Here is a 22,990-nt window from a genome sequence, read left to right on the forward strand (position 1 = left end):
GGCTGTGTTATTGTTGGTTATGGGGAAGTTCCAGTTAATAGTGACAACAGTGTGGAACAGACATTTTTAGCAATTTTCTGTAAATTGTTGTCACATAACTTGTTGACCTACTTTGTTATTCCTTTGTTTTCTTTTGTTTTCGGTTTTGTTTATTTATTTATTTTTTATTGGAAAGGAAGATGTCATGTTTAAGCTTGCATAAATTAGAATACATTATGTTGCACGTGACGAGTGGTGTTGTTGAATAAACGAATTCAAGATGTCGCTGTGTGCGTCCGAGTCTTAGTGACAAACATTACACTGATAGTAAGTTAAATGTTGTGGAATTTTCTTTCACAAAAAAAAAAGACACTATGATACTTTATAAAGAGGTATACATGTACCTCAAACTGTCATGAAAACTACACAGGACTTGAAAAAAAGGAAGAGTAACTTGCCCAGGCAGGAAAATCTACTTGTCTTGGATGACACAGTATAGTCAATCAATTATTTCACAACAATCAATAGAAATTAGTCAACGATATCAGAAATCAATAAAAGGATTCGTCATGAGTAATCGATTGTGATCAAATTTTCAATAAGCATTATCAATTTTGCTGATACTAGCTTATCTTTTAAGCAACATTTAATAAGAAAGAAATGAACAAAAGATATAAAGTGAAATATGAAATCATGAATACAAATGCGTAAAAACATAACATCGTATCTTGTAAACAGAATATTTTGCTGGCATACATGTATCGGGGACTATGTTTTGGGGGTCTTTGGTAGTGCCTTTGAAATCTACATAAAAAAGTTACAATCGAACATTGTGTTGAGGGACACAATTTTTCTACAGTTTATGTGAAGTAACAAAGAGAGACCAACTTTCAATTGATTCTGTAATGACTGATAAATTTGGTAAAATCAAATCGATAACTTGAAACTTCTCTAGCATGTGAGTATGAATTTCTTTCAATTGATTGATAGCACTGATAACACTTACATTAATTTCAATTTATTGATTTATATCAATTTATGGATCGATTTCAATCGATTGCCTTACCCTGGGATGATGAGACAGCACTTTAGAGCCCTGTTACAGCTGTACATTTTACTTGTACAAAATTGGGCTCTTACCAAATACATGTAGGTTTCATGTGTCATGCATCTGTTCATGCATCTGTAGCAGGGCAGGAAAAAAAATTGTAAGTCACTTGCCCAGTGGGCCAGTCAATTTCAGTTTTCACTTGCCCCCACTTAAATATTAGTTGCCAGTGTGGTGGTCAGTAAGGAAATCAGAGGACAAATGCGAATGAAGTACGCTCGGATTCCTAACTAATTCTTGCTTTCAACCTAATAATTAACTAATCTTTAGTCTTTAGGTCTTAAGTTTTGAAATGGAATGACTGGAAATTATCATTTATCAAGCTGGCATTTTTAGTCAGACTCACAAGACTACTGAGGCTACATTGTAATTTGACTTGCCCACCGGGCCACTGAACTTCTATTTTCACTTGCCCAAGAGCAAAATTTACTTGGCTGAGGAAATCAGACCTACGTTTTTTCCTGCCTTGAGTAGATCACAGATAACATCAAAATGCGGTAAAAACAAAAAATATTCGCGTAAGCCATTACCAGAGTGTGTCACAGAATCTGTGAATTTTTCAGGCGTGTCACTGATGTTCTTACCCCATTTTGATGTCTTCTGTGATCTATTACTGAACAGATGCATGCAACATCATTATCTGCTTCGTAATACATCACAAAGAAACAAAAAGAAATTTTTATGACATCATCTGTACCTTTGTCCACCAATAGAGCATAAGTGTGCGTAAGAAACAATCAAATCGTGCTTGCAAATAACTTGACTTATTATTTAAACATTGTTTGATAGGAGTTTGATTTATTGTGGATGAATATTACAATGTAGGAGATAGTGAACATTGAATATTTACTGCCACAGATTTTGAGTTTAGTTCTTCTACATCCTCTGACATTCAGTGCCTTCCAATCAGAGATGCAAATTTTTTGTCACACAGTAGTTACAGATGTAGATGTAAGATCTGCTTGATTGATGAATATTGAGGGCTCAAAATAATGGCCGGTCAATGGGCAATGTCTGGCCAGAATGGTGACTTGACCGGCCAAAAACTTCACTCGCCGGTCATGTTGACCAGTCATGTCATGTTGTTCATTCTTGAATAAACAATCAAATCCCCAACTGTAAATCTGAGAGTTTGAAGGTCTTTTTTATTATGACCTCTAATGAAAACATACGCTAATGCATACATGTATCTGTTCGAACGGCTAAAGACCATTCGCTTGCTGTTTTTCATGTGTTCAAGATCGATAGGAATGCCATTTGAGTGACTGCGGTTAAATCCATTCAGGAAAATATTAAGCCAATTTTTAAACGGTCTACCAGTGACTGGAACAAACAAACTATATTTGTGGGTTTAATTTGGCTCACATTACGTGTACTTGATTTTTTCGTAAATATCTTGACCGGTCAGAAATGAGACGTGACCAAGCTAAAATCACTTTGACCGGTCAACATGACCGGCTACAGTCCCATTTCAAAGGTCACAGTATAAATTGGAATGATAAGAAACAAAATAATAACTCCAGTGTAAAATTCGCTGATTGATATCATACACAGAATTTGCTGATTCATACTCAGACATAACTTATCTTATTTAACGAAATGTTTTATGTTACTCGTAGGATGAAGTAAAATTCAGAGTGGTCAATACATGCATACATGTACTCCTTGGCATTGATGCTTGATCAGGAAAAAAATCAGCCACTGAGAAGTCTACAGTACTTATGACTCTATAAGGGGTCCAAGGCCCATTTCTTGAAGGCCCTGGAAACTTTTCTGGCCCACAAAGCCATCTTTGATTGAGCTGTGTCTAAAAACTAAGAGCTGTTTATGCCTGAAACTTCTTGTGTGAAGGAAACCTCAGTTCATATTGAGAATAAGCGAATAAAACAGCTCTGTAAGCATAAGATTTCAGATTTTGGTATGGCTTTCTGGGTGCAAAAACTTTTTGGGACCTTCGAGAAATGGGCCCCTGATGCATTACAGTCTAACATGGTGACCTTCAACACTTTCTGGCATAAATTCAACCACTTTAAACATTATTTTTAATGCTTTGAAGTATTACCTACACTGTACCTGTGTTAGTGAATTAGCATTAAATTTAAATATCTTAGATTGCTAGGTTGATACTTATTGTTCAATACAGCAGCTGTAAGATTCCATCACAAAAAGCAAAGGCCATGTTTACATACATGTAGTACCAGAAGAATAATTTATTAACATATGATGTGTTATGGGAACTATGGTACTAGATAGGCCTTTCAATTTCAACAGACCCCTATGAATTTTTTTTTTTTTTTTTTACAGTACAGTTTTTTTTTTTTTATCACAAAAAGAAAAAGTAAAATTTTGAATATTGTTTACAGTGAATGTTTTGTCAGGGCTCCAAAATGTTTGTACTGTTTGGATTCCGTACAGTTTTGGAAAAAGAAGGAAACTGTGACTTTGTAATCATAGTCTAAAAGATGTCAGAAGCCTTGTTTTATGTTATGCAATGTAGCATTCCTTTGGCATGAATGCTTTTATGATGAATTTAAAATGTCAATCTCTATCTTGTGGTAAATGTTTTTTCTCCCTATTTTCTGTTATTTCAAAAGAACAATTCACTCTATGAAAAAAGTCGATCAATACTTCAGACTTACACTGCAGTAATTTTCATAATAAGGTAAAGGTAAAGTCTGCATACGAGCCACGTGGCCCAACAGACTGGAGCTTATCCCGCTTTCTGTAGCAGGAAGCGACTAGGACTATTTCTACTCCCCCTGGATGAGATGCCAGTCCATTGCAGGGTTAGGCCATCATTAAATTCGCTGGTACCCACTTATACACCTGGGTGGAGAGGCGGTGAGAGTAAAGTGTGTTGCCCAACAACACAACACAATGTACCCGCCTAGGGCTTGAACCCGGACCGCTTGATCAGGAGTTGAGCGCACTACGTGTAACTACGAGGCCATCGTGCCTCGCACATTTTTCATAATAATTAAGGCTAATTTAATCCCACATTAATTACTTAGTAAGAAAAAACAGTTTATTCATTCATTTTATGACAAAGGTATTATTATGTTACATTTGACTTTGTGAATTTAGTATATATTTAAGACAGGTATCCATTTGCAAACAATTTTAATTTAGTAATACACCTAAATTGCAAAATTTTTACTAGTTGTAGCTGACAACAGTATAGTTCTTAATCATTTTATTATTTATGAATTAAATAGAGCTGAATATGACATGGTTTCGCACAATCTTGAAAAGGTCTTGAATCTTAGTAGTCTTCTTGAAAAGTGCTTGAATCCGGTTAAAGGAGCTCAGTCATGATATTTTAAAATATTTTGGCCATGCACAAAATTACATTTAAGTCGTCTTGTTATGGATACAAAGAAAAGAAAACATGTTTTATTTGTTGCAATGTATACATTGTAAACCTTATTCATGACATATAAAAACTATTTGAATTTTACTGAGTTTGTTCTGATTGCAATAAATTTCTGATTCTGTATAAATGTGCATATTTTCTACTATTATAATTAAGGTCAACAGATTTGATTAAAATAAAACTACATTCCATGCATTTTTCTTCGAGTTATTATTTACAAGTTATTTGTCGTACAGGGTTTCTGCCTCCCTTTTTCAATTTACATGTTATTTACAGGCTCCCTCTTTCGATTTACATGTTATTTACAGGCTCCCTTTTTCGATTTACATGTTATTTAGAGGCTCCCTATTTCAATTTACAGGTTATTTGCAGGCTCCCTTTTTCAATTTACAGGTTATTTACAGGCTCCCTTTTTCGACTTACATGTTATTTGCAGGCTCCCTTTTTCAATTTACAGGTTATTTACAGGCTCCCCTTTTCAATTTACATGTTATTTACAGGCTCCCTTTTTCGATTTGCATGTTATTTACAGTCTCCCTTTTTCGATTTACATGTTATTTACTGGCTCCCTTTTTTGATTTCTATGTTATTTACAGGCTCTCTTTTTCCATTTACAGGTTATTTACAAGCTCCCTTTTTCAATTTACATGTTATTTACAGGCTCCCTTTTTCGATTTGCATGTTATTTACAGTCTCCCTTTTTCGATTTACATGTTATTTACTGGCTCCCTTTTTTGATTTCTATGTTATTTACAGGCTCTCTTTTTCCATTTACATGTTATTTACAGGCTCCCTTTTTCGATTTACATGTTATTACAGGCTCCCTTTTTCGATTTACATGTTATTTACAGGCTCCCTTTTTCGATTTACATATTATTTACAGGCTCCCTTTTTCGAGTTACATGTTATTTAAAGGCTCCCTTTTTCGATTTACATGTTCTTTATGGGCTTTTTTGATTTCTATGTTATTTACAGACTCCCTTTTTCGATTTACACGTTATTTACAGGCTCCCTTTTTCGATTTACATGTTATTTACAGGCTCCCTTTTTTCATTTACACGTTATTTACATGCTCCTGTTTCCATTTTCCATCTTATTTACAGCTTCCTTTTTTTTATTCACATGTTGTTTACAGCCTCTCCTTTTTTATTTGCATGTTATTTACAGTATTATGGCAGCCTTTCTGTATTAAATTTACATGTTATTTACGGGTTTCCAGGTTTAATCACAAGAAATTTACAGGCTCTTTACAGTATTTGCAGGAACAGTTTACATGTTATTTACATGATCTTAGCCCTTTGCTTTGAAACATTTACAGTGTTTTCTTCATCATTTACATGTTCCACTTGAAATATTTACATGTTTTTTACATGAAACCTCCAAAACATGTAAAAAGGGAAAAATCATGTAAATTATTCTTTACAGTCTCTTTGATTATTTACATGTTAATTACATGTTATTTACATACTCTGTAAATTTTCAACTTTTCCAGTGAGCATTAAGCGGGAAGTTGATTGTAAAAAATAGTTTGAGAAGGTTAATTTTGACAGAAAGCAAGGTGTAAGTGCTGTATCGTGGCGAGGAAACAGCTCATGCGCAAAACCGTGGGCGTTTACCTAACAACGTTTGACGGCACCGAGTGGCACATTGTCAACTTTTTCCTTGATGTACACCAATTATTAATGGTTAACCAATCAAAAGTCCACAGCTTTTATGAAGTGTTCTTGTTAGACTGAATTTGAATTTCTTCAAATGGTTAAAAACTATTGGCTTAAAAAACCCACTATGAAATAAATTTTTGCAAAAAAAATGCAGCGAAAGTCCTCTATCAAAATAGCCCTCATTGCTGAGGACTAAATTATCCTGACTTTCGTGTTCTTTTGCAAGAATTTAAAATTCCTAATGAGTTTGGTATGCAACTTAACATTAAAGGAATTAGTGCTCGGCTACCGTGAAACACGGTAGTATATTTGTTTAAATTTACATGGAAAAGTCACAGAACTGTATTTTGAGACAGGTTCTTACTTAAATTCTGGGGATATTGTGAATTTTCATCTGCACTTCCGCGGATTTGTAAGTCTCATTCTATTTTATTTTATTAGCCAATTATTCTTTGAGGTAAAAAGGAAGGCAGAATAGCCTAATAAACAGCTGGGTAGGTCATTGATAATTTAATACATGTAGTTGCTTGGTTTGCGTGGATACTTACCCTTTATAGTTCATGGAGTTCTTCAGTAATCCATTGAAATTAGGGGTCTTCGACGTTTTTCTTTTTTAAAAATACATCTATAAAGTGATTTACATGTGTAGAGAGATTTATAGGTGAAATCAGGAGATATATCCACCAGACTTACCGTAGCTTTTTAATTTTACTTTGTTCGAAAATTGCCATCTGCGACAAGCTAATCATCGATATTTAGTCTCTGACGGCGCACGAAATTAAAAATATCAATTTGAAAGGGAGATGTTTGCCTTGCGAACTTTACAAAAGAATAAGGAACAGAATCATATTTACTCAATGTCTCGTTTGATATTGAATTTCCAAGAGGTATTTATCTTCTTGGACAACCATACCTTACAGCTTAAGAGGCTGTCCGTGTAAGAACCGACCACTCGATTTTCGGCCGAAAAGAGAATTGCTTCGAATTTTCTGTGTGAAACAGTTAGTCCATATGATAAACAAAAATAGCAATAATTTGGCTTTAAGTGCTATTTTTCAATATTTCTGGCGACGATTTCCGAGTACGGTCCAAAACCGTAAAACCGTTCTGTTTCGAGTCAAATTTAGGCGTTGCGCGGAAGGAGCTGAAAAATTACGCTTTTACTCAAATACAATAAAACTTACATATGATTTTATTTCATGTTTTTTCTTTCGATTAACGGTAAAATATTTAAAATCGGGCGGAAGAAAAATTAATTATGATTTTTTGAAAATGCCCCACAGAAGGCCTTCGCAAAATTTTAGCGGGCATGTTGCTGGTTGAAGGAGTGTTTCTCAAAAGTATAACGTGACCTGGAGCCTTGACCAATATCCATGTCTAGTACTAGGGCTAGTGTACCGAGAACTGGAAAAAAAAACTTTGGGCACTAACCTTTTGGAACTACAGGAGTTTGATCAACATAGCTAATTTCAGACGTGAAAGCTTGCCTGACACAATTTCGCACCGATTATTGTTCTTAAGTTCCCCATATAAATTCTTAAGTGTCATTGTCGGAGAAAACCGGGCAGTACCAAAAGATCGAGGTCGGCCGTTTACATTCATCTTTTCACAGTATAAAAGCTATCCGAAAAGATTAACAACCATGACATTTTCCGAGGTAGGCGTTCGTTTTTTCTTCGAGATATCGCCACATCGCGATTTTGGCCCTCAAGCGGTCTAAAATGATCGAAATTTCGGACAACTTTAGATGAGCCTGAAAGGTACTTCCTACAAATTCCAGAAACTCTTATTTTCATGAGATGATATTTGTTTCCTTATTAGTTGATTGAGAAATATTAGCGGTCTTTCGCATTAATTCTACGGTTTTTCACGAGGTGCCAAATATCGCCGCCGAATGGTTCATGAGCGTGACCCAAATTTTAGCCATTTTCAGCGAGTCGTTTTTCAAAAGTGCAGCAGTTTATTTCCACAGAAAGACATTTTTGTGATGGTCTTTTGCACTGTTATCAATATACAGTTTAGTTAAAAATTGGTATCTACAGGCAAAAAATAGTTAGCTGGACTGCAGAATAGAGTTTTTAAGCTCTGACATCGTTAGTAACCTATGTAAACATTTCAAACTTGCCAAATCCTTACCATTACTTAGGCTAAATTTTCCCGCGAAAATTCTATTTTTTATATTTTGGTAAATCATGGATAACAATCGCAGAAAGTAGGTATAAGGTAATATTCTTCGCTAAAAATTTGGCGGGAAATATTTCTGACTAATGAGTTTTTTTGGACTTTGCGAGACCAATTACTCCGATTTGCCTGCAGATACCAATTTTAACTAAACTGGATATTGATTTCATCGGACAAAGGATTCTATCACACACATCCTTTCCGTACTGTGGCTCGGAAGTCATACTGCGTGACAGTAAGACCAACTCGTTTCCCAGCATCTCTTACGGCCACCAAGAGGAAGTTTATTCTTTTTAAATGCTACTTACACTGCTTACAATACAATATTAATGTAGTTACTTACATTACTTACAAAAAACTTATTACTTACGCCACTTACGATAGTAACACTTACTCTATATAATACGCATACTCACGCTACTAACAATACTAATACTTACACTGCTTACAATACAACATAATTAGATTACTTGCCCTTCTTACAATTCTAGCACGGTAAGATCATACCAGTTTACTCCTGTCACTAATGTACATTCCGAGTTGCAAATTACAGAAAATATGCATGGTATATATATCTGCGCCTTGTTTCTTTTCCTTTCATTTTTATTTTCGTTTTCAGGGGACTAGGGTCGAGTTGTCAAGAGATTACAAAAGAGGCAACAGAGCCTCCCACTTTTTTAAAACGATTGTAGTTGTATTTTTTTCCATTTCATAGATATGTTTTAAATACAGTAAGAAATCATTTAGTTTTGGAGAACATTTTTTCTGTCTACATAGCCAACTGTAATATTTAGCATTTAAGCAGCAGAAGTTAATTTGGAGTTTATGTTTAGAGCTCAGGTTCAGGTTCTAAGGGTGTCTCCTTGGCAATAACTTGGCAAGACTGTAGCCATACTTCAAAATTGTTCCAAAAATATTGAGTTTTTGGGCAAGCCCAAAATAAATGTACAAGTTTCTCTGTTTCTCTTTCGCAGAAAGTGCATTTCTCGCTATCGACGAGACCAATTTTTTTCAAGAAGTTGTTTGTTGATATTCTTCTATGAAGAAATTTAAAATTGAAAGTTATAAGTTTTGTGCTCTTTGTACATTGAAAAGCCATTTGGTAAACCTTTTTCCAGTTGAGCTCTTGTTTTGTTGTGAGAGTGACGTCTTCCTGCCACTTTTGTTGACTTTGGTTGGGTGGTTCACTTTTTCCTGATACTAGTTTCTTATATACTAGTCTACTAGGTTTTTTGCTTTTTGAAAATTTTGACAAGAAACTTTCATGTTTAATAGAGGTTCTGATGTTATGGGGTATATGTCTTTGAAGAAGTTTTATTGAAGAAATGATTCCAAGAAAGGTTAAAGGTCGGGCTGTCAGGTCATGTATAGTCTGGAAAGCAGTGAGCGAGAGAAACTTTCCGGAGTCATCCATTAAATGTTCTACTTTTGTTATTCCTTTGAGGAACCATTCTTTAAAAAACACTGGTCTATTCCCAACTCTTATTAGTGAATTATACCATAAGGGCGATGACCGAAAGTGATAGTCTGATACCATCTTTTCTTCATAATTGGCTTCTGACCAGATTTCAAGAATTTCTTTGAAAAAAGGATCTGATACTTTAATAATGTTACGACTGTCTTTTATGTTTAGATTTCCAGTTAGTGTTACTTCACCTCCATATTTTTCAAGTTCTGAGTCAAAAAATCTTTTCCAGCTTCCATTGTTTTCCTTATCTAGATACTTCTTTATCCATGTGGCTTTGAGAGATCTATTAAAGGAGGTTATATCAATCATTTTAAGTCCCCCTTCTGAGTAATCATTAATCATTACCTTTCTTTTTATTTTGTCGCCTTTGTCATTCCATAAGAAGTTGTAAAACATTACATTTATCTCCTTTATTGCTGTATGATTTGTTTGCAGAGGAGAAAAAATATATACCAGTTGTGAAGCTATGAGGCTTTTTAAAACAGTAATTTTACCTAAAAGGCCAAGTCTGCGAAGTTTCCAGCATCCCAGAATCGATTTAATTTTTTTCTATTTTATCTTTGTAATTCAAAGATATAGTTACATCAGGGTCTGTTGACAACCATACCCCTAACGCTCTGACTTTTTTTTTTGGCCATTTGAAGTATTTTTCAGGGCAAAGTTTAAAATCCCAATCCGCACTTGCACCGATCCACAAAGCTTCTGTCTTTTTGCTGTTAAGTCTGAGGCCGGATATATCACCGAAATAGTCTATTATCTTCAAAGATTCTAGAAAGGATTCTTCGGAGCCGTCTAAAATAAGGGTCGTGTCATCTGCATATTGGCTAAGTTTAATTTCTTTGTCCTTTACAATTATGCCACGGATTTCTTTTTTTTTGGCGAATTGCATTGGCGAGTACTTCCACAGAGAGAATGAATAAATACGGTGACAGAGGGCAAACTTGCCTGACTCCCCGGTTGAGCTCAAAGAAATTACTTGCCCATCCATTGTTTAAAATACAGCTTTCGCTATTGTAGTAAAATACTTTTAACCAGTTCAGCAGTGATGGGCCGAAACCAAAGTATTGGAAGGTTTTACGAATAAAGGGCCACTCTAGGGTATCAAAGGCTTTTTCAAAATCAAGAAAAAGGAGCAGTCCCGGCATATTGTTTGCTTTTGAAAATTTGATGACGCTGTCTATTAAACGAATATTTTCTCCGATGAATCTGTCTCTAATGAAGCCGGTTTGATCGTCAGAAACAAGTTTTGGCAGGAAAGTTTTGATGCGGCTTGCAATAGCTTTTGTTGCAATTTTGTAATCGCAATTCAAAAGCGTTAAAGGTCGCCAGTTCTTTATTGAATTAAGGTTAGCATCCTTTTTTGGTATGAGCTTAATAATGCCCCTCCTTTGTGATATTGAGAGCTTTCCAATTTCTTAGGAATAATTAAAAGAGTGTATCAAAAATTCCGCCACGTCATTCCAAAACACTTTGTAGAATTCGCAGGGGAGACCATCGGTTCCTGGGGATTTATCTGTCACCATACTTTTCAGCGCTTCAAAACATTCATTCTTCCTTAATTCGCCCTCACAGAGAGATTCTTCATCGTTATTTAAGAATGGCTGAATGTTAGGATCGAGAAACGCCGGTCAACGACCGATTTGGCAAATCGCTCATATTTTGCCCAAAGATACCCTTAGGTGACCTTATTCTAAAAATCATATTATAAGGTTTCAGCGAATTTTTATTCTTCAGAAATTTGCGCAAATTTGAAAGCGCGGTCAAAGTGCGGTTTTTCGTGTAATAAAATGACCGAAATAAGGTGCGAGGACGAAGCGCTGCTTAAGTCTTAAAATAAATTCAATTGACTCCAAACTTCACATAAACGTGGAACAACCACTCTAATTTATTTCTCGTTTTAAACTAATCTCAGATATGTTGATATAGTGGTTTTCCAAACCATTTTAAAAACACCTATGAAGCGTGTGGAAAATAACAGCAAAATATAGGTCATGTTTAACAGCATAAAAAGGCATCTGGTACCTCACTTTCCGATTATTTTACTTTACAGCCTAAAAATATCATTATTAAACATATACCATGCCAAGTCTCATGCTCGAACTCGCAGTATTTCCCTTTGAGAAAAACGAAAATCTATGTCAATGTTTTCGGCGCAAATAACACAATAATTATACAAAAACAAGAGACAAATCAATTTCAATGGCGAAAGTAAAAGGCTATAATTATTTAAAAGGCCGTCATTTTTACTGCTATCAGTAGAAACATAATGTCCACTACATAAAAACTGTTTTTAGACGTTTTCGATCGAAACATTGCGCGTTAACTTTGCTTAATTTCCTGTCCGCCGTCATGTCTAGTTTGTCACCGTGTGTATTTCCTTTATGTAAACAACACTGTGAATGGTTGTCATAACAAACGCAAAGAGATTTTCTGGAACCTCGATGTTTTCGATTCTCTAAAACGCTTTAAGTTCGTTAAGATACAATAATGGGTCAACTTGGAATGCTGTTTAGCATTAAGGACGTTACAGGACTGTAAATTAATCGAGTTGAAATATCTTAAAGCAAATCAAAATCGCGCCCTTACGCTAATTGGTAAACAGCCGATCTCCGTTCAAGTCCAAGAAGTCGAGAGGTTAATCCGGTAATGTATTACCGGTACAGCAACAAAATCAAACCGAGGTCATCAAAAGTGTAAGTTTAAAAGTGTAGTGGCAAGTTCGAAATAAATTTCGCCTATATAAATTGGAAACAAGAAGTGAAACGGTCTGACCCGAAACAAATAAACTAGATATTAATACGACTAATTTAATCCGAAAACGTTACAGAAAACATACCTAAAAGCCGTCGATTCCCCTCAATACCAATCCACATTGCCTTAAAGAGGCCAAGCTTTCTGCTGTAAGAATAGGAGGCCTTATGAATCTGTTTTTATCGGCAACCATGCTGCGTGGCTGATATTCGAGACTCAGTAAAAGTTGTCACACAACCCTACGAGCAGCCCAGTCACGCTTTCACTGCTCTCGCGCAAATGCTCAACATTCGGCAATTACAAGTTTAAAGTAGTGACAGTAGATTGAAATGCGCTTTTTAAAACTCTCCTATCCAGGAGCAATTATTTCTTGTTCTTGAATGGCTCTTAGTTGTAGTTACAGTCGGGGAGGGGGGAGGGGTGTACTCCCGGAAATTTCGGAAATCTCTATGCCGTGGAAAATTAAGTGGTCTTCAGCTCTTAAAGGTAACATTGAAACACCAGATGATTGTCGAAGTATCACAGAGATCACTAGGCTAAATAATTTTGAGTTTAGTTCCGCTGAGTCAATTACTTGTTGGCGCGCATATTGCATTGACCGTGGACAGGTGGAAAAGCATTTAAACCGGAAAAGCCTGTTGCACATCAAAATTTAGCGTTGTCCAACACGCAATCGGTCTGGTTGTAATGCTAATCGTATTTGATAGAATCTCAAGTTTTCTTTCGACACATACTCACATACTGGGGTGGTGACATACTACTAGCTGGGCGTGGCCGGGAGCCACGAGTTAAGTCAGGCAACTCGCAAAGCTTAACCGAGAAGAGTGATAGTAAACCACTGGTGGAAGGACTGCAGATTGTCCCTACGCCTTACCCTAATAGGCCTCTGTTTTATTCTAATGAACTGATGCTGTTACAGTGACACTATTTAGCTTTATGAACATGCTAATGGTCAAGGGTTTCTTCTGCAGTATAACAGATGATCTAATGTACTTTTTGTCCGACACTGCGCGCAGGCGCAGCGCAACATGTACAGTGCCCTAACAAACTAATCACTCTAGAACATCTGAAAACATAGATCTCGCGAACAGCTTACTTTCCTTAAAATAGTTTTTCACAAAGAACTACTTATTAATTCCGGGAGTACACCCCCCCCCCCCCTCCCCGACTGTAGCTACAACTAAGAGCCATTCAAGAACAAGAAATAATTGCTCCTGGATAGGAGAGCTTTAAAAAGCGCATTTCAATCTACTGTCACTACATTAAACTTGTAATTGCCAAATGTTGAACATTTGCGCGAGAGCAGTGAAAGCGTGACTGGGCTGCTCGTAGGGTTGTGTGACAACTTTTACTGAGTCTCGAATATCAGCCACGCAGCATGGTTGCCGATATAATAAAAACAGATTCATGAGGCCCCTCATTCTTACAGCAGAAAGCTTGGCCTCTTTAAGGCAATGTGGAGTGGTATTGAGGGAAATCGACGGCTTTTAGGTATGTTTTCTGTAACGTTTTCGGATTAAATTAGTCGTATTAATATTTTGTTTATTTGTTTCGGGTCAGACCGTTTCACTCCTTGTTTCCAATTCATATAGGCGAAATTTATTTCGAACTTGCCACTACACTTTTAAACTTACATTCGGTTTGATTTTGTTGTTGTACCGGTAATACATCGCCGGATTAACCTCTCGACTTCTTAAACTTGAAGGGAGATCAGCTGTTTAGCAATTAGCGTAAGGGCGCGATTTTGATTTGCTTTAAGATATTTCAACTCGATTAATTTACAATCCTTTAACGTCCTTAATGCTTAACAGCATTCCAAGTTGACCCATTATTGTGTCTTAACGAACTTAAAGCGTTTTGGAGAATCGAAAACATCGAGGTTCCAGAAAATCTCTTTGCGTTTGTTATGACAACCATTCACAGTGTTGTTTACATAAAGGAAATACACACGGTGACAAACTAGACATGACGGCGGACAGGAAATTAAGCAAAGTTAACGCGCAATGTTTCGATCGAAAACGTCTAAAAACAGTTTTTATGTAGTGGACATTATGTTTCTACTGATAGCAGTAAAAATGACGGCCTTTTAAATAATTATAGCCTTTTACTTTCGCCATTGAAATTGATTTGTCTCTTGTTTTTGTATAATTATTGTGTTATTTGCGCCGAAAACATTGACATAGATTTTCGTTTTTCTCAAAGGGAAATACTGCGAGTTCGAGCATGAGACTTGGCATGGTATATGTTTAATAATGATATTTTTAGGCTGTAAAGTAAAATAATCGGAAAGTGAGGTACCAGATGCCTTTTTATGCTGTTAAACATGACCTATATTTTGCTGTTATTTTCCACACGCTTCATAGGTGTTTTTAAAATGGTTTGGAAAACCACTATATCAACATATCTGAGATTAGTTTAAAACGAGAAATAAATTAGAGTGGTTGTTCCACGTTTATGTGAAGTTTGGAGTCAATTGAATTTATTTTAAGACTTAAGCAGCGCTTCGTCCTCGCACCTTATTTCGGTCATTTTATTACACGAAAAACCGCACTTTGACCGCGCTTTCAAATTTGCGCAAATTTCTGAAGAATAAAAATTCGCTGAAACCTTATAATATGATTTTTAGAATAAGGTCACCTAAGGGTATCTTTGGGCAAAATATGAGCGATTTGCCAAATCGGTCGTTGACCGGCGTTTCTCGATCCTAACAGTCAGCCATTCTTAAAACCTTTTTGTTTTCTTGCTGTGGAAAGAAGAAAGCCCCTTCTTGGTTGTCAATAGCTACATTAGAACTGTAAAGATTTTGGTAAAACGATTCACATTCTTTTAAAATCTCTTTGTCTGTACAAATGAGGTCGTTGTCATTGACTTTGAGCTGGGTTATTGTTCCTTGTTTACAATGTCTCTTTTCCAGATTGAGAAAGTATTTGGTATTTTTCTCACCTTCATTGTACCATTGAGATTTAGATCTTAAAATTGCTCCTTTTGTCCTGTATTCTATTATTGCCGCCAGTTCGCGTTTCTTTGTTTCAAGGTCCGACCACACTTGTTCTCGTCGAGTTTCGTCGCCACTAAATTCAGGAAGACGTTTTTCAAGAGTTGCGATTGCTTGTTCTATTTCCTCCTCTTTTCTAGCGAGTTTCTTTTTCTTAGAAGTTCCATATTTCAAGGACTCCTCTCTCACTTTCAATTTAACCATTTCCCATAGTAAATTAGGGTTAACAGTATCATCTTGCGCGTCTTCAACCTTGGTTTGTTTTATGATTGATTTTATCCGATTAACATACTCAATGTCATTTAAAAAAGAGGTGTTAAGTTTCCAAAAACCTCGTCCTCTGTTGTTAGAATGCAGCGAGATTTGTAATGTAATCATGGAATGATCCGTTTTGTATCCTGGTAATATGTCCGCACTGACGGTGTTACAAAATGTAGTCTGATTTACTAGGAAAAAGTCGAGCCTACAGTGAACTTCAGGTTTCTTTTGTCGCCACGTGAATCTGGAACTCTCTGGGTTTAAAACTCTCCATGCATCTATTAAATCCAGGTTTACAGAGAAATCGTTTATCACTTCCAGCGATTTTTTGTGGGATCTGGCAAGACCACCTTTTTTGTTCTTGTCAACATTCAGTACTAGGTTAAAGTCTCCACCAACAATTATCTCCTCGCGTTTAAAGTCGAGTAGCTGATTAAAAACAGAGGTGAAGAAATTCGGATCATCTTCGTTTGGAGCGTATATATTTGCTAAGGTTATGTGTTTTCCATTTGTAATCAGGTCACATATTATGAATCGTCCCTTGGGATCGGTGTAAGCTTTCAAGAGCTGAAAACTGAAATTATTGTTAAAAAGTATGGCTACACCTGCTTTGTTACTAGAACAACAGCTGAATAATGCCTGGTAACCCCATTCAGCTCTCCAATCATGTATATTGTCTTCCGTACAATGGGCTTCTTGGATAAAATATACCGACACTTTTTTTACATTTGAGCCAGTTGAAAATTTCACGTCTCTTAAACTTGTCTCCTAGTCCCCGAGTATTAATCGATCCTATTCTGAGATCCATTTTTCTCATATATTTTGTTAAAAATAATTTGATCGAAGGCGCTCAAGTGCATTGCTGAAATAAACCTTGAAAGTGTAAGCTGGCAAAATAAATCAAAAATACGAATATTTACATATCTACACATAAACGCACTTAAAATCAATAATATTAGAAGACTGCTGATGGAATACGGTTGCATTTGTTACTTTGTTCGTATTTTTCATTTTAGAGCCGCCTAATATTAGTTCTAGATGTAGCGGAGGCCGAATCTATCAGGCATAATAATAACAACAACAAAAAATAGAAAACTATGTATGGACACATTATGCTACAGTTCAAGTTCCTTACCCAAAGGCCAAAATTTACCTCGGACGAACAGCTTGTCGGACTGTGCCTTGCTAAATGAAGCCGGGATGTTGTTTCTCCTGGCCTTCTTAAAGGTATCCATTTGTGCCCTCCGCCGCTCCACGATCTCAAAAGGCAGATCTTGATACATCTTAAAATTGGTTTCTCGCAGTCGGGGACCCAAAGCGAGCATGCTTTGACAATCCTTGAATCTCAGAAATCTTGCTAGAATAGGCCGCGGTTTCCCTTCTTTCTTCTTACCAAGGCGGTGGACTCGTTGGATTTCTACCGAGGCAGCATCAGCATAGCCAAGATCCCTTTCGAGGAAAGAACGTAGCACCAATTCCGTATCTTCTCTGCTCGCGTCGTCCTCTGGAATGTTTTCGAATTTCAAATTTTCACGCCTAGAGTAGGCTTCAAGATACAGGTGTTGGTCTTCTACTTCTTTAACTCTGGCTCCAAGCTTAAGGTTCTCCTCCTCCAGGCTTTTTAACTTCGTGTTGGTATTATCTTGCAATTTTTTTAGACTCTGCGAAGCTTCTTGGCGATCTGCTTCGATTGAATTTAAGCTCTCTTTAATATCATCAACATCGCGTCTTGTGGTGGCGTGACAGCTCTCTAAATTTTGCACACGTCCTTCAAGTTTCAAAAGAGTCGCTTGAAAATCTTTCATTGATTTTTCAATACTGTCCAGTTTGTCTAGCTTCTTTAAAATGTTTTGAAGTGTGTCGCTAAACTCTTCGGTAATATTCAAGGCCGGTAAACTTACGTCTTCTTCTGTGTCTAGCTCGCTTACTTCATGGACACGAACAGCGTGCTCGCCGCTTTTCAATTTTTTGCTTTCTGGAGAAGCGTTCGAAATCGAAGATTCGTCTGACGAAGACACTCTAGTTTTCCGTTTGTTCAGTGTTTCCTCCAGAGCTTCGGCCATTAAAATCCGCAGAGCAATTGAATTTAAGGCGGGCGGCTTAAGAAAACACGTCTCACTCCGCCATTGCTCCCCAGTCCAAGAGGAAGTTGTTGTTGTAACAGCCTGCTTCGTCACTCCTAAGACTCCCTCGGATAATCTGGGGGTGATCCTTTTTTTACAACCTCCAGTCTGTTTTCAATGATTGATCGAGCAGACTACATACTAGTCCTGCTGGCACGAATCAAAGATATGCGCATATGATTTCAGCTCAACCTTCCCATTGCTAGCATTCTTAGTTATTACCGTTGATATGTGCCAGTTAAGGCCTCGTTTTCCAAACCAATCGGACTGCTTCTCACGATATCTAATTTGAAGAAATTTCATGGCCCCGTCCATTATTAGGATAGCTGACGTGTCGTCGGCTGATCATGATCTAAGTGCATCTTGTTTTTCCTCTGCCTGGTTTATCGAACGAATAACGTGGGCAAATTAGGACCGTTGACGTCATAAGGTGTGTAAAACTTTCCAGCCATCACAGCAGCTGAGAGAAACAAGCGAAAGAATGCCGGGAAGTATTGCAAGCGAAAGAATGGGAAGTTTTATGTTGTCGAATGGCCTGTTTTGGTGAACTGTAAAAACACCACTTACACGCAAGGCATTGTCATACATATGTTTCCGAAAGACGACGTCAAAAGGGCACAAGGTTTCTGGTTTTTTCGAAGACATTGGCCCAAATTCTCTTCCTCATCTAATTTTGACCAACCCTAAAATTATTCAGTGGAATAATAAACATGCCATGCCTTATTGCCTTAAACTGGTTGGAAATTTGTTAAATAGAAGTTTACATGTTACATGGTCCTGAACCAGGTTAAATATTTCTTGTAGTTTAGTTGTGGTTAGAGGCGATGCACAAACGGAGTTAAGGTTATTCCTCAGAATTGCATTGCGCATCCCTACTACGCACGATTTTTGCCTAATTAGCGTGCGCTCACGAGCGGGTGCACATACACAACATATACAAAATGGTGGCTATTGCTAAACCAAACGATTTTTCAGTTTGAATGCAGGGATCACCTTTTTTCTAGACAGTGAATATAGACCAATTTCTATTGCAGAGTTTTAAACTATCACTGAAAATGAGAGCATAGCGAGTGTTTGGAAAAGATAATATGTGCTCTCAAGAACGCTGCGTGCTTGGAACATATTGAAACGCCATCAAATTACTCCTTTCAATTGCTGGGGTACATTCATTGATGTTTTTCTCACTTAACTTTCTCCCTTTTTTTCTGCTCTCAAAAAGCGTTAAGTGGATGGTTCAAATGTACACGTTTCTGAAAGGAGATAATTTAAGGAATTATGGAGTTTATTGAAGGTCTTCCTGCTCCTAAACGAACACCAGGACCCTCCTTTTTTAGTTCAAAATTTAAATGCTCTTGAAATAAGCAGCCAACAGGTAAAGTTTGAAAGAAAATTTATTGCGAGTTCTATTTCAATGGAATTACCTTAAGAGACAAAATATGCGTGTAAACAAATTTATGTAGAATGCTTCCCTGATCACGAAACATATGTTTCGCTTTACAATTCAAGATCGTCTAATCTACAACATCAACTCAGAGTTTCTAAACTTTGGTATCCAGAACTTCTTGATTAAATTTCAGCTGTGGGAGACTGTTGTCTGTTCGTAAAGTTCTGAGCTCTGTCCCCGGAATCTTGTTACTTCTTCTATTAATATTTAGCATGTTTGGCGCCCCTGGTTTTCTTAAACAGCACAAAACCAGGGCTTCTCTAAACTCAGGTATTCTTAATACGTACACAACTGGATTTGCAAACGAATTGGAGTAATTTATAATGCTCACCAGGTCATAAAATTTCCACGGTATTTGGACATCATACACAAAAATTAAACAGTTGAAAATAACTAAAGGGATCCAGGACAGTAAAGCAAGAATAGACACAAATAGCAAGGTCTTTGTTAAGCGTTTGTTACGCGAGTCTCTGTTTGGCTGTTGTGAAGCGATATTTCCGCGTCGAAACTTTTTCCAAATGCCGATGTTACAGCCACATATGATGAATGTCATAATCAAGACGTATGGCATCCAAGAATACACAGTAAGTTTAACTGAAAACAAGAAATTTGTTGCACTGAAGAGGGCGGCCATAAGGAGAGTCAGTGCCCACACAGCAACAATAATAATACGGTATGTTCGCATCGACAGTGTTCGGTGCTTAAATGGCCTGTAAATGGCATAAAATCTCTCACCAGATATGAAAGCTGCAGAAATTAACGACAACGTCGAGAAAAAGATATTAACGATGCGGTAGAAAACTGACAAAGACATCGGCGAACCACCTTTCCAAAGTTCAAACCTGCTCCCAACATCGTAAATGTAGAAAGGTAGCGACAGGACTCCTAACACCAGGTCAGCAAACGCCATATTGATGACTAGAAACAAACTTCTCTTACGAAAGCTCCTGTTTACTGCAAACAGAACAATGGTGAGCAAGTTTCCTACAACAATAAATACAAATATCAAAATAAATGCGGTGCACAATGCGATGCCTTCTGCCATGGAAGGAACAATCATTGATGAACCAGTCGCGTTCTCTGAGCTATTGGTAGCTGCTTCTGTTCTCATCATATTTTGGTTTCACTGAACGATTGAAATGTCGATTAAACTTTGCCGATAATAGCGTATCGTTACTTGATGGGAAAAATAGGAGTTCTGTAAACCGCAATATATGAGAATGAGGAGCGAGTGTCATATCATGACCAAATTTGTAGTTTTTGGACCGTTTTAAGACCAATCATCGTGGACTAATCTTTCACATGACATGTCTCAGTTGACTTTACACTGACGCAACTTGTCAAGACTTTATAGACACCCATGTGCAACTTAATAGGTCTGCGAGCGTGTTATAACTGCAATGTTTACCGGCTTCAACACGGACCTGAGGTTGACACTTCGGCCTTTCTGCGAAAAGAAAACGACGCAGGGACTTCAAGATAGGTCCTCAATACGTGCATGTTTGGCTTGATAGTTATTCCAAATGTTATTGATCGCTTGTTAGAATTGTATTATTTCGCTCGCTAATAATGAGCGTAGATTGTAACGCAGCCAGATAAACGTGACAGGAACAAAGAATCATTAACGGCAGGGTGCTTTTCTGTACATGGCTTCAAATTGCGCCCATGAAATAAAAGCCTTACTTATTTCCCCACTTCATCATTATAACTTTTTTGCGACAAACGTCATTATGAAAAGCTTAAAACGCTTAAGATCGGTTGTTTTGTTTTTTCGTTCCAAAAATAAAACAAAACAAAAGAGTGGCCGTGTTAGTTTGAAAGACGCGAAAGAAAAATATTTTTCAGAAAAGTTTTGCAATGACTGCCATAAATCGTGACTAAGTTGCGTCATCCATCGCGAAGCTTCTCTCATATTCCTCAAATTTGACGAGTCAGTGATCACCACAGAAGCATCTGCTGTTTTTTTTCCCTTGCTTTTAAGTAAAGGTTTCAAATGATGGTTGGGATGTTTTGCTTCTTTTTATTTCCTTAAAACAGTGAATGAGTAAGCTTGTTATTCATATACTCCATAGTTGTTTTACCGAAAAGTTTGTAAAGAGCTGACGGTTATTTCAAACGTGTGTAAATAGTTCCCTTCAATAAAAGTGTATAATTAATTTCCCAAAACATTAAACAGGAAGTTGATTGTAAAAAAGAATTCGCAGCATCGACCGATCGATCGATAGAGGTTAATTTTAACTTAACTAATTGTAAGGTAATTTAATTGGAACAAAAGTGTGGGTTTTGTAGGGAAAGTGAAAATTAACAGCGCTAAAATATTAAAAAAAGATTACAAAATAAAACTAATTTCAACTTTGAGAACGTTTGTTATGTGAAAGCAAGGTGTACGTACTGTGTCGTGGGATGCCTTCAATTTTCAAACGTGTCGAGGAAACAGCTAATACCCAAAGCCGAAGGAGTTAACAATGTTTGAGGGCATCAATTGACATGTAGTCACCTTTTTCCTTAATATACGCCAATCATTAAAGATAAACTTAGAAATGATGGACGAATTCCTCTTAAGAAAAGCTTATATTGTGGCTTATATCTTGTATTTGTACTTTTTAAGGCACAGTTATTAACGGGTCACTGAGCCTGCCTGGCTAAACGTGCTAATATATTTTGTGGAACTCGTCCGTATCTTTGACATTTTTATCGCCTTGTTATTTTGTGCTCACTACAAATAACAATCTGCTAAGTGGAATTTTTGACCCAAGGCGATTGAAAGAAAAACCGAATTAAGGCGGCAGCACGAATGGACATTTCACGTTGTAAAATTTACTAATCATCGTTGTAATAACTAGTAAATTTAGTGAAAAGCTAATGTTAGGTGACATCAGCTTTGTAAACTGTTTTTGTTATTCTGAATTTGGGTTGCTTACGCTAGTGGCCATAAAATTATAAAATTAGTTATTTCAAAGATTAAACAGGCAGGTTATAATTAAAAAGATCGCGAAGCATCGATGGATCGATCGAGGAAATTTATGCTGAGGAAACTTGGAGAATCAAGAAAAGTCTGCTCTACTAGTTACAAAAGAGAAAGCGAAACGATCCTTTATTAAAACAATAGCTTGTGCAGCTTGAAGTTCTGTTGATCACTAATTCCAATTCAGATCTATATGTACAATGCAAAATTATAATGAGGATACTGCAACCATATTGGAGATCCATTGGAAAGTTTACACGAGAATTCTAAACAAAATTTAAAACGCTAAAATGTTCAAAATTTAAAAAAATTATCCATAAAAATAGTTTGAGAAGGTTAATTTTGACAGAAAGCAAGGTATAAGTGCTGCATCTTGACGAGAAAACAGCTCATGCGCGAAACCGTGGGCGTTTACGTAACAACGTCTGACGGCACCAAGTGGCATATTGTCAACTTTTTCCTTGATGTACGCGAGTTATTAAAGGTTAACCAATCAAAAGTCCGCAGCTATTATGCAGTGTTCTTGCTAGACTGAATTTAAATTTCTTCAAATGCCTAGAAACAATTTGCTTTTAAAACTGACTATGAAATAAATTTTTGCAAAAAAATGCAATGGAAGTCCTCAATCAAAATAGCACTCATTCCTGAGTACTAGATTATCTTGACTTTCATATCCTTTTGCAA

General features: G+C 36.7%; 2 protein-coding genes across 2 annotated transcripts in view; one reads left to right on the top strand and one right to left on the bottom strand.

Annotated features, from left to right (window-relative positions):
* The window catches only part of LOC145461481 (uncharacterized), a 479,224-nt gene that overhangs the window by 37,945 nt on the left and 418,289 nt on the right, over positions 1–22,990 (top strand).
* On the bottom strand, positions 19,436–20,455 carry LOC145464194 (adenosine receptor A3-like). Its single transcript, XM_081448007.1, has one exon. It carries the CDS (start codon positions 20,453–20,455, stop codon positions 19,436–19,438), a length of 1,020 nt encoding a protein of 339 aa, XP_081304133.1.

This window comes from Orbicella franksi, chromosome 1, assembly GCF_964199315.1.
Source record: "Orbicella franksi chromosome 1, jaOrbFran1.1, whole genome shotgun sequence".
NCBI lineage: Eukaryota > Metazoa > Cnidaria > Anthozoa > Scleractinia > Merulinidae > Orbicella > Orbicella franksi.

Excerpts from the sequence above, each read along its gene's own strand:
- LOC145464194 (XM_081448007.1), bottom strand. The coding sequence starts at position 20,455 with ATGATGAGAACAGAAGCAGCTACCAATAGCTCAGAGAACGCGACTGGT.